General features: G+C 37.7%; 1 protein-coding gene across 6 annotated transcripts in view; it reads left to right on the top strand.

Moving 5' to 3' along the window:
• AGMO (alkylglycerol monooxygenase) overlaps nucleotides 1-13754 on the top strand; it is a 250511-nt gene that overhangs the window by 116021 nt on the left and 120736 nt on the right. The window contains exon 13 of one of the 6 annotated variants that reach the window (XM_068674089.1): nucleotides 5823-5843. The exons of the other annotated variants lie outside the window; for them this stretch is intronic. Coding sequence (XP_068530190.1) covers nucleotides 5823-5828 — 6 coding nt within the window. The 3' untranslated portion in view covers nucleotides 5829-5843. Of the gene's footprint in view, nucleotides 1-5822; nucleotides 5844-13754 lie in introns of those variants that run through there. 6 annotated transcript variants of the gene reach the window in all.

Here is a 13754-nt window from a genome sequence, read left to right as displayed (position 1 = left end):
TCCTGGTAATATTTATCTGCTTGGTTTTCAATTTCCTTTGCTCTATTTCTCTTTCCAATCCACTTGCAATTTGTAAGAGGTATGGAATAAACCATTTATTTAATCTTTCTTTTCCTCCATCTATACATATTCCATCTTTACTATACATCCAAATTTAACTGACCTTAATCTTCTTAACATTACATTTTTAGTACTTATGGTCAGTAATATATTTAAATAACGTTCTTCTTACTTCGTCATCCTTATTTGTTACCGAAAACCAATTCCTTCGTAATCCAATATTCATGGACAATAATAATGAATATAGGACACCATGTAAAAGAATTTATGTTGACTTGTTCTTTTTTTTTTTTTTTTTAATATATATAAAATGTATTTTAGTACACTTAGAGATAAAGAAAAATAATCTGCAAAAGGCATGATGGCAGTATTCAGTGTGTCTAGAATTTAACAAATAATTCTGTCCCAGCATTCTTAAGTTAATCATGCACATCACAGCAGGAAAGTGCAGAAACATTTTTTCCATACGTTATGTTGAATTGTTACTGAAAAATTATGTGACTCCTGTTAATACATATTGTTTTTCTTGTAACCTTCTTCTTCATAAACTTGCACTCCTCATTAATATTTTATAACCACTAAATAAGATTTCAGAAGTAAATACTATTTTTAACTATTTTTTAACCATTAAAAAAAGTGATTAAAACTTCAAATGTTTGCCTGTTATGGGATTTGAATAAGGTGTGGTGTTGTAGTCATCTAAGTGGAGAGTTCCACAAAATCCAATGATACAAACAGCTAATTCCTAACTCATTCTTGCCCTGCTCCTAGTCCTGCAAATAGCTTTCTGCCATTTTAATGAATTAGAGCAGTTCATAAACACATCTAACAATTATCAGAACTACAGCATGGGAGGAAGACCATCTGAGTTAAAATAAAAAAGAAAATACAGAAATGAGAGAAAACTAGGAGAGAAGAAGAGATGAAAGAAGCCTTTCTCATTTTGCCCTTAAATTAGCACAGGTGGTTGTGAAAAAAGCAGCCAACAACTGCAATCCCATCAGGCAAAGCAGCTCTACCCTTTTGCTCCAGCCTCATCCAAACTACCCAGCTAACTGGGTTACCAGGCTTTTCTGATCAATGCAGCCAAAGGTTTATCTTCATGTTAGTCAGTGGATACAACTTCCTTCAGAGCAAGAAAGTTTTGTAATGCTAAGACCAATGGAAGGTGGAAGTAAAATGCAGCTAAAGTTAGGTAAGAAAGAACTGTTGTTTTTGGTAAAGCTGTAATCTTTGTATGATTATTTACTGTGTCCAAGCACTAATAAATATGATATTCCATGTTTTGAAATTATATATCAAATAATGTGATTACTAGTCTTGGTTCAATATGAAAACTATGTAGTTGTTTCTATTGTTAAAATATATAATTTTCATTACTATTATATTTGAAGCCCTTCCAAGAGAGTTGTCTCTTGGTGTTCTTCCATTTTTGCAAAAACAATGATTAGAAGATACTAGAGTTAGAAAAATAATTTTCTCTTCTAATGGGAGGCGGAACTCTGCATATTTGTCAGTATGTATTTTCGGTTCTTTGTGCTATATGTATTTCATATTGATGGTTATGCAAAAGGAGCAGGCTCTGTGTTTTCTTGCTTTGTTGTTATTTTTGGTTTGGTTTGTTTTTTGAAAGACACGGCGTTTAAGGAACATGAGCTTGATGAACTTAGATCTTGTGAGAATTCTTTTTTTGGGCGGAGGTCACAGGATACCTTGGTGGACAGAGATATTCTATTTGACTGGATATAGACAGCAAACTGAGAGGCTAATGTGTTTTTGTTCAACAGTCTGTGCTGTAATATCCTATACTAGTTACTTTTCTTTAGGCTGATTATTTCATGCCTGTGTAATGTGATGATCATGTGTGTTACTAATGCCAAATCTTTTTTAGCCAGACTGGGTCTGGGATCTCCTAACCACCTGGAGGTAGCAGAAAAACATTGCTTGTGCATTCAGTTATGTGACAGTTCAGCAGGCACAATATGTAAAAATAAATCCGTGATGATGGTACACCTCTTCAAAGAGTTTCCATCCAACTGCTCTGGTTTGGCATCAGCCAGCATATTCCATGAGCTGATTTTGGTCAAGCACTGACTGTTACTTGACAGTACTACTAATGAGGAGCAATGAGTAGAAATGGGAGCCATTGACATGTTGTTGGAACTCCTGTCTCGAATATTCACCAACTCACATAGTGGCTGCAAGTCAGTACTGAGACTCCTAAGCTAAAGGACGAGGATCTAGGAGCTGGAGAACAATACAGATGTCTATTTTGACATTGTTTATCTTTTACCTTTGTTTTGGCTAAGTCCTTTTATCTGAGAGCAAGTCTATTCATCCAGACCCATTCTACACTGCAGCCTCCTGGGCTGCCTGGCTATGAAAGCATCTGCAGTTATGTATTCACTTATGGTTAGGAAGGATAAAGATATAGGACAACTTTCACTGGGGAAAAGAGAGAAAAAGGGAGGATGCATACCTGTGTGATATTTTAAATGAAGTACTTGTTTTCCATTTCTCATGGGCATGTGTTGCGTGACAAATACAACCAACTGTGGAAGATATATAGAGTCTTGTGCTGCAGGGCATAATTCAACCATTAACTAATGAAAACAGAAACAAACTTCTTTGTGGTCAAATTATTTATTTACTCCTCCAGAATATCTAAACTCTGTAGATGCAGCTGTTCTAAACATTTTTGGAGGCAGTATTCTGTAGCAAATGGACTGCTCTGGTTTTCTGTGCAATTCTTGTATTCTTACAAGCATGTCAGCTAATTTGTCTGGATGAAATATATAATATCTCTTTATTAAAGAACTGATTTGCACTGTACTCTACATTCCACAGCAGTCCTTCTTAATGTGATATATTGCCATACAACTTACTTCTCCTTTCATCATACAAAGATTTGCTGTTACCTCACTTGTTTCTTAGTGTAATTTACCAGCGTCAGAATACTGACTTATGAGTACTGACTTAAAACAAACATTTACTCATAAGAACTTATTTCCACATCAACGATAGTTTTCTGCTCTGTAGCATTTTTCCTTGGTCGCTCATTATGATCATCTGTGCCACATTTCAAAGTGCAGCATATCCTATATTTGGTTTCCATTAAGGTGAAAGCTCCGTGCCCTGTGCTATGATTTACGACCTCAGCATTTAGGCAGTCTCTGTGCTCTAACTAGATTGGCTGGTGTATTTGAAATGTATTTTAGAAATGAAGCTGGGGATAGAAGGAAACTACTGCTTTATGATAAAAAGCCTTGTCAACACACATGGAATTAAATAAACACGAGTTGTAATCTGTATTTTCTATGTTAGACTCATTCAGAAAAGTCTGCTATACCACGCGGTGGACTGGACTTTTAATATTCCTGACAACTACCCTAAAGGGAATAATGTCCCTTAGAAAAAGTCACAGTAAAATCTGGCAGTAGATTAAGTTAGTTTCCATTTAGGTGTGACAGCAGAGTTGTTACTGATTTTAGATTTAGCCAGTTTGAGAGTCGGCTTCACCACCATCAACTACAGACTATGATGTATAGTTCCAGATGCTTTGGCCAATTGACCGTAAAATTGCTCCGCATTTCTGGCAGAGCAGCCAAGCTGGAGCTTTTAAAATCTCTACTCCCTGAGCTCAACACCCTCCCCCTCTGCTTAAAAGCTGCTCATTATTCTTCTTCTGCCCACTGATCTTAGCAAAAGAAAAACTTCTGGAATCAATTAGAAGTGTCTGCACTTGATGAGATTTGCACGTGAGTTTGGAATTGTGAGGCTTTGATAGTGTCAGCCAACAGCTGCAGTTTCAGGTGGTAAAATCGGGGAAGGAATTTTCCAGGGTTTATTTACAATCATAAAATAAAACAAAAATCAAGACAAGTTGGAAACCATCTAATGTGTCATTAAAATGAAGCCTGAATTGGGCTATATATTTTGTCTGAAAAAAAGTAAACCAGTTGTTTATTATCAGGATCTTTTCAATTATCTTGCAATTATTAGGCTGTATGGACTGGTTGTAATAAAATGCAAGCTATGGCCTGCTTGCTGTAGTTTTGACTATGAAAGAGGCATCTGCTGTTACTTTTGTCACTTTAATTGCTTGACAAGACAGGAAGGTAGTCATACTTAATAGAAATCAGAAGTGTAGTCAAAGATGAAGCAAAGGTGCAAAAAATATACACATTCACATATACTGTCTGAAAATTTTACATTTCATTTTCAGCTACTGCTAAATAAGTAAATAGAAAGGTAATGTTCACATTGATAATTCTAAAGTTTATTTTATGACCATTCTGAGTCCAAAGCAGTTACATATTTTCTTGTATCTGTATGCAACATTTACATTTCAAAGATAAGTCATGCCAAATGAAATTACTAATGTTCAGTTATACATCTGAGTGTCCTGAAGATGAAATTGTGCCATTTCATGCACATTGTCACTAATTTGCATTGCAGACTGGTTTGTCACATAAGTCAAAGAATAATTTTTCTAAAAGCTAGGAATGCCACAAACCCCATCACACTGCATTCTTTTCTACATCATAATAACACATGGATTATAATAGAAATATTCTCCATAGCAGTGAATTGCTTCATTCGTATAAATCTACGGTGACAACTGAGTTACTCCACATGGGTCTATGCGTCTGTGCAATTATGACTCCAGTAGAACAGTGCTTTTGTTGTTAACACACAAACACATTTTTGTTTCATACCTGGATTTATCCTGTGAAGGTAGCACTATTAGGGGAAGCCATACTGTAATTGTTATCTTTCTCACTTTAAAGAGATAAAAAATCAGCCTAAAAAAAAGTGCTTTCAGTGAGAGGTCTCTTGGAGGATTCCTTGTTTGTAGTATAGTCATCTGTGCATGCACTGAGGCATCTTGGCATCACTATTTTAGAAGTGCATAAACTAGAGTGAGAGGCAGGCATAGGGGTGGACCTTGCCTGCTTTGTATTTTGTAGGGGTGATGTAAATGCAGTCAGAGCAGGTTCATTTTATTTGATATAGCCTGTGTGATCAGTTTGTACTTTCTTACTTATTTTATGTTCAAAGTTGATTTAACGTATAGCATAAGATAATGAGACAAAGTCAAAGGTAAGAGGAGTGAGAGGCACTGGCTTACCTGCTGAGATTCTCCACTCATGCACATGCTGGGGGAGAGGCAGAAAATGCCTGCATCGGACTGTGTCCCCCCAGCTGTGTGGAGCACACTGGATAGAGGAGCCTCCTGGCCTCACCACGTATAGCCAGTGTGTATGTTGGCTCTGTGGCATAGCTGTTTTTAACCTATAGAACTCGCATGCATCGGTGAGTTTAGTAGGACTACCTAATGTGGAAAACTTTTTAGTAGACTTCTTGCCAAAATCAGATAGCCTGCCACCAAAACTACTGAAATTGGCAGGTTGGAACTGCCCTAACTGTGCCTGTGTTACCAAGACCATGAAGGCAGATGCCTTAGTTTGAATTTTATCCTCAACACAACATGCAGAATTAGCTTTTAGGAGATGACAGCTTTAATTAAGCCAGCTATTTCTGATGCAGAATAAATCTGTGTTTGGCAGATACAAGATGGCCACAAAGAACCAGACTAGTGTAAAAAGCATTTTGGATATTTTTATATCATGAGATTTAAATAGATAAAACCGAACTGTAGAAAAGACAGGCAAAGCAAGGCTACCCAAATTTATGTGTCTTGCAGCAGAGGTGGAGGTACAAGTTTATTCCTCCTGAAAGTGTCCTATTTTACTTTGTAGGAGTAAATGGAACATGGCAGCTGTGAATATTTGGCATTTGGGGAATATAATGGCTGTGTGGGACCCACAGAATCAGACTGTAACGTAAGCTACAGGAGAGTCAAATAAACGCGTGTTTTTAGGAACGAACAAATTAACTTAAAACATTCTATAGTATATGTTATTAAAATTGATTATTGGACTTTTATTTATTTACTCATTTTTTGCATAGTCCATTTTTGACAGTAGCTTTCAATGAAGAACAAAGCAGAAACAGCACAAATTAAGATTCTCTTTGTTAGTAACACCTGAAATAACCACTGAAAACTGGTTTGTGATGTTTGGGCTGTTGTATGCTAAATTCTACCTAGATAGTACTTATTAATCTATTGCTCACTTTATCTGTGCTGTATTTTATTTTTTATTACTGTCTTGTTTTATCATTCTTTTGTATGAATTACCTTTTCTGTGATGTGTAGAATCAGGGAATCTAGAAAGCAAAAATACTGTATTTATTACTGTATACATATTTCAATATTACACAAGTCAAAGAGAATGTCTTACAATTTCCTTTTCTTGCCATTGCTAAATAAAAATTGCCTGATGAAAGAAGATTAGCAACTGGTGTGTTTAACAACTGATTCCTGAATGCAGAACCTACAAAACACTTTGTATACTCAAAAGTTGGAAATAGGTATTATGGGGAAAAAAAAAAAGTACATACAAAGTTCTAGTTATTACTTGAAACTAAGACAAAATAATACAGACCACCCCTCCAACAGTGATCACGTCTGTCTTGACAGAATTGGTTTGGTTTATCTTCATGTGAAGCCCATGAAATGCCCAGAATAAACTGTTTATTTTTCAGATTAGAAGCTAATACACAGTTGAAAATGTCTGGTTTTGGTTTAACATTTTAGATTCTATGGAGAAAAGGTTACTAAATTTTGTCCTTAGCTATTACCTGAATTCATTGCACATCTGTATATGACTACAAATCTAGATGTAATTATTTCTCTTCTTGTTGACTTCATGTAAGTTGGCTACAAAAAAACAGTCAAATATTAGGTAAAAAGTGGTGGTTAAGCAGACTGTTAAGAAAGAGATTCTGGCAGTTAACTGAATTGGTTTATATCTATATCCCCATACCTATCTTAACTTTCCTTTGTCTTCAAACAGTCTAGTTACAAAATTTGGGGGCAGATACCTGTCTTTCTGCATACATAAAAGGGCATACTTCAATTATAGACCAGTAGTGAACAGAGCTGTCATCATCCTAGTTGAGTTCCTGATCATTGCTTTTCCCTGACTTTCAAATGAAGTCAAATTATCTTTTGTTTTTATTGTTTAATATTGTCTTTTTTTTTTTTTTTTTTTAGTGTGTGTATATGTGGGCTTCAACTGAGTACTTTTTAGTATAGTATGAGCCTAATTCTAATATCTTACTGAATTGTCTTTGCTCATCTTTGCTCCTCATGACTGTATTGGTCTACAACAAGCCCATTCCAAATATCTCAAAAATACTATTGGAAGTGTTAATTAGCTTCTGGGATTATTTAGGCCTCATTAAAACACATCTCCAGACCATATCATGTGTCAAAAGCAGGAATTCAGCTGTCACAGACTTGTAAATGAGACAGAAAAATGTGTTACCAACATATCAGCAACTGAGATAACAGCTTCATAAATTCTAAAAATTAGGGGACAACTGAGTATAATTTGCCATGACCTCTGAACAAAAGTCTGGAAAGTGCAGTTGACTGATAACAATGGCATATGCTTTTAAATCTATCTATCTAAATCTATCTAAACACTGAAAAAATATTTGAGATTTTCCTAAATGAAGGTGTCTGGTTTTCAACTTTTATTTCTGTCTTTATTCATTATCCTTCTCTTCCCTTTCATTTCTTTTGATATTTTTTTTCTTTCCAGGTGTGAAAAAGGAAAAGATAATAGGAGGTGATTTAATGTTAAGACTTTTGTGGTTAGAGGAATTCATTTGAAAAAACAAACAAACACACTTGAAATACTAAGAGCAGAAAAACAAATCTTATTCATGAAATTTTCAAAAACAACAATTCTAATAAGTTTTAGAAATTACGTATTTGTATAGACCAAGTTTCCTGGTTACATCAGTTTTTATCGCCACCAGTAGCCACACAGTAGTGAACATGTTTTGTCCTATCAATTTGCTGAATATTAAAGTAGATCATTCCAGCAGCGTTATAAGTCTTTTCTGACCACACTCATAGCTCAATGTGCTCTGCCTCATTGACTCAGGTAATAGAGAGAGCTGTAGGAAAACTTATTTTCTGTTCACTAACCAAATCAAAATGGAACAAAACCTATAAAATGATTAGAGGTCCACAAAAACTGGAAATCTTTTCACTACTTTTGCAAAATAGAAGACAAGCACAAACAAGTGGGAGGTTGGAGGGAATTATTAGAATATTTCTGTCTACTTAATACATTTTTATTTTGCTCTTCAATTTTTTTTTTTCCTTATCATTACAAAATAAGAATAGCCAAAATCCAAAAGAAATTATTGCTTGAAATAAAACCATCTCAATCAAACTTTTGTATTTAGTATAAAATCAAAAGTCTTCAACTTTCTCTAAGTTCACTAATAACAAAATAATACATTTAGAGAAATAAACTGAGTAGATTGTACAATCTCTGCTTCCAAGAGTTAGAGAGAGAATAGTGAACGTTTTGTCTCAGTGACTACATGAGGACCTTGATGTTGAAAGTGAGAAGATTTCAGTTAGAGAGCCTGGATATTAAAAAAATTAAATAAACTGTCTGGCAAAAGACTGGCAACTGTCAAGTTTTAACGCAGTTTTAACACGACTTAGAATTGGTAGAATATTAAGGCCTTGGATTTAGGTCAGCTCTTTCACCCTGTTTGATTCTGTCTTGATACTTTGCTTACTGGAAGCTCATTTGAAATAAAAAAAAAAAAATGTATTTCTGAAGCGAGAAATTTTCAGAAGAGGCTACAAGAAGATCTTAGGGGAAAAAAAAACAAACAAACATAACATCTCTTACACAGTGTTACTCCGATTAAGAACAGCGATAGAACAAATACAGTTGGAGAGCCTTAATTTTTATATAAATTGATGTCATCCTAACTTCATTTTCGAGTATCTAATTGGACTAGTGCCTTCTAAACTCTTAAGTTTTCCCCCTTCAAATTTTTTGAAGTAGTCAAAATTGCAGTTTTGACTAATGTTGTATTTATGCTAGGTAAGAATGCTGTGTGACTTTTTACCATTTCCCTATTACAGTTAATGCAGTCCATCTTACTGAAACCAAAAAGCTATTGCCATATACCTCTTAAATTATTCTCAAGCTGCCAGCTGTGCCATTTGGCTTTGATCCTTTCTTTCATGGTAATTGTCATGCTGAAATATAAAACTAAAATATATGCTGCACCAAAATGCCACTTTTTCATATTTTGGAAGATATTCATCTTCATAAGACTTCTGCAGATTGTACATGCTATTAATAGTCTTCTCTATGTGCTATTGCTGCCATCAAGTGTAATTATATAATTATGCATATGTAGCTGCTCATGTACTGTACCTTTTAAGGAATGCCAGCTCTCTGGAGCTCATTCTCATACAGTGTTTTCATACCGCTTAGCTTAAAAATAATGCTTAGCATTACATGAAACACATGAAACACTTCATTGTTTTATTTTAATGGGAGCTAAAAAATTGAAAAATTCTGGTTGTATATGCACTTTGAAGTAAGTTGCTGAGTGGAAGAATAGATTGCTTTGTTATTAAATGAAATTTGGTAGTTCAGTGACTTGCTTTTCTGTTTCGGTTTGCTCTTACTGTTAAGATAACAGAGAAAAAATGTAGCATCATCAATGTAAATAAATACCCCCTTTAATACAAACAATTAGATTCTCACAAGTCACAAGTGTTATTACATGCTCAGATAAACATCTCTAAAATATTTTCCTTGCCGATCAGGTTTAAAAAAAAATGCTTTCCAGGTATGATTTTTTTTTTCTCTCTGTTTCAAACCATTTAGAGGGAAAAGCACGTTTCTGCTGTTAATTTTATGCTTTACATATATTACTCTTACCATTCGTATGTTTTTGACATTTGCTGTATTGAAGAGGTCCTGAAACATAGAATCATTAATGTTGGAAAAGATCTCCAAGATCATCTGGTCCAACCATCACCCTAGTACCAATGGCACTAAACCATGTCCCTAAGCACCACATCCAACCTTTCCTTAAACACCCCCAAGGATGGTGACACCACCACTTCCCTGGGCAACCCGTCCCAATCCTTGATTACTCTTTCTGAGAACGTCTCCTAATTTCCAACCTAAGCCTCCCCTGGCTATTCCTTCTAATCCTATTACTAGTTATCTGTGACAAGAAGCCGGCCCCCAGCTCCCCACACTTTCCTTTCAGGTACTTATAGAGAGCAATAAGGTCTCCCCTGAGCCTTCCTTGTCTCCAGACTAAACAACTGGGTGCTGAAAGAGCTGGCGGACGTCATCGCGGAAGCTCACTCAATTATTTTTCAACGATCCTGGGAATCTGGAGAGGTCCCGGTAGACTGGAAGCTGGCAAATGTTGTGCCGATTTTCAAGAAGGGTCAGAAAGAAGACCCTAGCAATTACAGGCCTGTCAGTCTCATGTCAGTGCCTGGTAAAATCATGGAGAAGATGTTTCTCGAACTTATTGAGGCGCACCTGGGGGACAAAGCAGTCATTGGTCCCAGCCAGCATGGGTTTGTGAAGGGTAGGTCCTGCCTAACTAACCTGATTTCCTTTTATGATAAGATCACCCGTATGGTGGACCAAGGGAAACCAGCTGATGTGATTTTTTTGGACTTCAGCAAGGCTTTTGACACGGTTTCCCATAGGATCCTACTGGACAAAATGTCCACCATACAGCTAAATAAAAACATCGTACGATGGGTGAGCAATTGGCTAACGGGCAGGGCCCAAAGGGTTATGGTGAATGGCGCTGCGTCAGGCTGGCAGGCGGTCACCAGTGGGGTCCCTCAAGGCTCCATTTTAGGGCCGGTACTTTTCAATATTTTTATAAACGATCTGGATGTAGAAATAGAAGGTATTTTGAGCAACTTGGAGGAGTTGTGGACTCGAATGAGGGTGGAAAGGCCTTGCAGAGGGATCTGGATAGGTTGGAGAGCTGGGCGATCACCAACCGCATGAAGTTCAATAAGAGCAAGTGCCGGGTCCTGCACCTGGGACGGGGAAACCCTGGCTGCACGTACAGACTGGGTGATGAGACGCTGGAGAGCAGCCTAGAAGAGAGGGATCTGGGGGTCATGGTAGACAGCAAGTTGAATATGAGCCAGCAGTGTGCCCTGGCAGCCAGGAGGGCCAACCGTGTCCTGGGGTGCATCAAGCACGGCATCGCTAGTAGGTCAAGGGAGGTGATTGTCCCGCTCTACTCTGCGCTGGTGCGGCCTCACCTCGAGTACTGTGTGCAGTTCTGGGCACCACAGTATAAAAAGGACATGAAACTGTTGGAGAGTGTCCAGAGGAGGGCTACGAAGATGGTGAAAGGCCTGGAGGGGAAGACGTACGAGGAACGGCTGAGGGCACTGGGCCTGTTCAGCCTGGAGAAGAGGAGGCTGAGGGGAGACCTCATCGCAGTCTACAACTTCCTCGTAAGGGGGTGTCAAGAGGCAGGAGACCTTTTCTCCATTAACACCAGTGACAGGAACCGCGGGAACGGGGTTAAGCTGAGGCAGGGGAAATTTAGGCTTGACATCAGGAGGGGGTTCTTCACAGAGAGGGTGGTTGCACACTGGAACAGGCTCCCCAGGGAAGTGGTCACTGCACCGAGCCTGTCTGAATTTAAGAAGAGATTGGACTGTGCACTTAGTCACATGGTCTGAACTTTTGGGTAGACCTGTGCGGTGTCAAGAGTTGGACTTGATGATCCTTAAGGGTCCCTTCCAACTTGGGATATTCTATGATTCTATGAACCCCAGCTCCCTCAGCCACTTCTCACAGTACTTGTGTTCCATGCCCATCACCAGCTTCGCAGCCCTTCTATGGACATGCTCCAGGGCCTTGATGTCCTTCTTGTACTGAAGGGTCCAAAACTGACCACAGTACTTAAGGTGCGGCCTCACCAGAGGCCAGGAGTACAAGGGGATGATCACCTCCCTGGTCCTGCTGGCAACGCTATTCCTGATACAAGGCAGTGCCATTGGCCTTCTTGTTCACCTGGGCACACTGCCGGCTCATGTTCAGCCGAACATCAATCAACACCCCCAGATCCTTTTCCTCTGCACAGCTTTCCAGTCACTCTCTCCCAAGCCTGTAGCGTTGCATGGGGTTGTTGTGGCCAAAGTGCAATACCTGGCACTTAGCCTCATCCCATTGGCCTCTGCCCATCAATCCAACCTGTCCAGGTCCCTCTGCAGGTCCTTCCTACCCTCCAGCAGATCGATACTTCCCCCAGTTTGTTTTCTGCTAACTTACTGAGGGTGCACTTAATTCCTTCATCCAAATCATCAATAAATTGAAGATCTTGTTGCCCCTTCACTCTACAGTAGCAAATCAATATTTTAATGCACTGATGAAAGACTGGGCTGCAAGTGGCTATACTTCATCAATACTACCAGTATTTGCCAAAGGGAATAAGACTTTTTTTTTTTTTTTTTTTTTTTTTCAGGAGCATTCTGGGCAGGCATTAATGAAATATGGCAATTCTGTTTGCAAAAATGTTTATACTGGAGATATGAGAAGACAAGGGTTTGGATGAGTATCCTGTATGTGTGAATGAATAAGAGTGATTATCTCAGGTATATCATTTAGAATGAATCTGCACATCTGGATGTGGTGATCTCAGGAGAGATAGAAATCAAGATGGGCAGACAAACAGTGATGATATCTGTTTTATAGGGAAAGAAGGAGGCAAAACTTACTTGAAAGCAGAATATATAAATCATTTCAACTATATGTAACCTAATCTGACTATCAGACACAAATATCAGGAAGGCTGCAATGTAGTTTGTAAGGCTTAGAAGGGAAGAGTCTTGGCAAAGAGTGGAATATGCATGGAAATGATAGAGTTTGTGTTGGAGGTAATATTATCTAGCGGATTAAAAAAGCAAAACAGGGACATAGCTTGCACAAAAAAAAGTGATGTATCTAAGCCACATATAATGGCAGAAAAAACAGTGTACCTACTGACCACAATGGTATGAAATGGACTTTTATAGATCTGTACAAGATCTAAACAATAGATATTTTGAATAAAAGAAAAAACAAATATATTTTATTTGAAGAAAAAGTCCAGATATACAATAAATAGATTTCTTGCTGAGAATTTTTCTTGCTGAGAATATTCTTGCTGAGTTTGCTCAGTAATGTGACTTACTTATTTCAGTGCACGTGAAAATGAAATTTCCTGGCAACTGGAACCAAATGTGGTCCCTGGTCATGCTGCAATAGATTGCTCTAATACCACAAACTATTGCTATTGTCAGAAATAATCAGTTGAGGATTTATGTGTGGCATAATTATTCTTCAGCCAGCACTGGCTCTGGAAAAGCCAGAATAAATTGAAGTAGTGGTGAGAATACAGTAAGCAATGCTGATGACAAATTAATAGTCAGAAGATGTAGAGATCAGTGCTAAAAAGGAGTTAAATCTTTGCCATTAGCTATCCTGCCTGGTATACACTACAATATATAGGCGCTGACATGTATATAGAATACAAATATATGGTGTATATATAGTGTGGGCAAAACTTAATTACTTATCTCTCTACACACACACTTATACACATATATGTACATAGAGGAGGGGAAAAACAGTGTCTCTATGAATGAATATACGAACAATAAAGAAAGGTTTCAGGAGAGAGCTTAAAATAACTGTATTGCTAGTGAGACTTGAGGAAAATGGGAGTATTTCTGATTGGAAGAAGGGAGAAAATAA

The sequence above is a fragment of the Anas acuta genome, chromosome 2 (assembly GCF_963932015.1).
Source record: "Anas acuta chromosome 2, bAnaAcu1.1, whole genome shotgun sequence".
NCBI classification, from domain to species: Eukaryota; Metazoa; Chordata; class Aves; order Anseriformes; family Anatidae; genus Anas; species Anas acuta.
The sequence above is the reverse complement of the archived record's forward strand: the minus strand, read 5'-3'. Positions and strand labels throughout refer to the sequence as shown.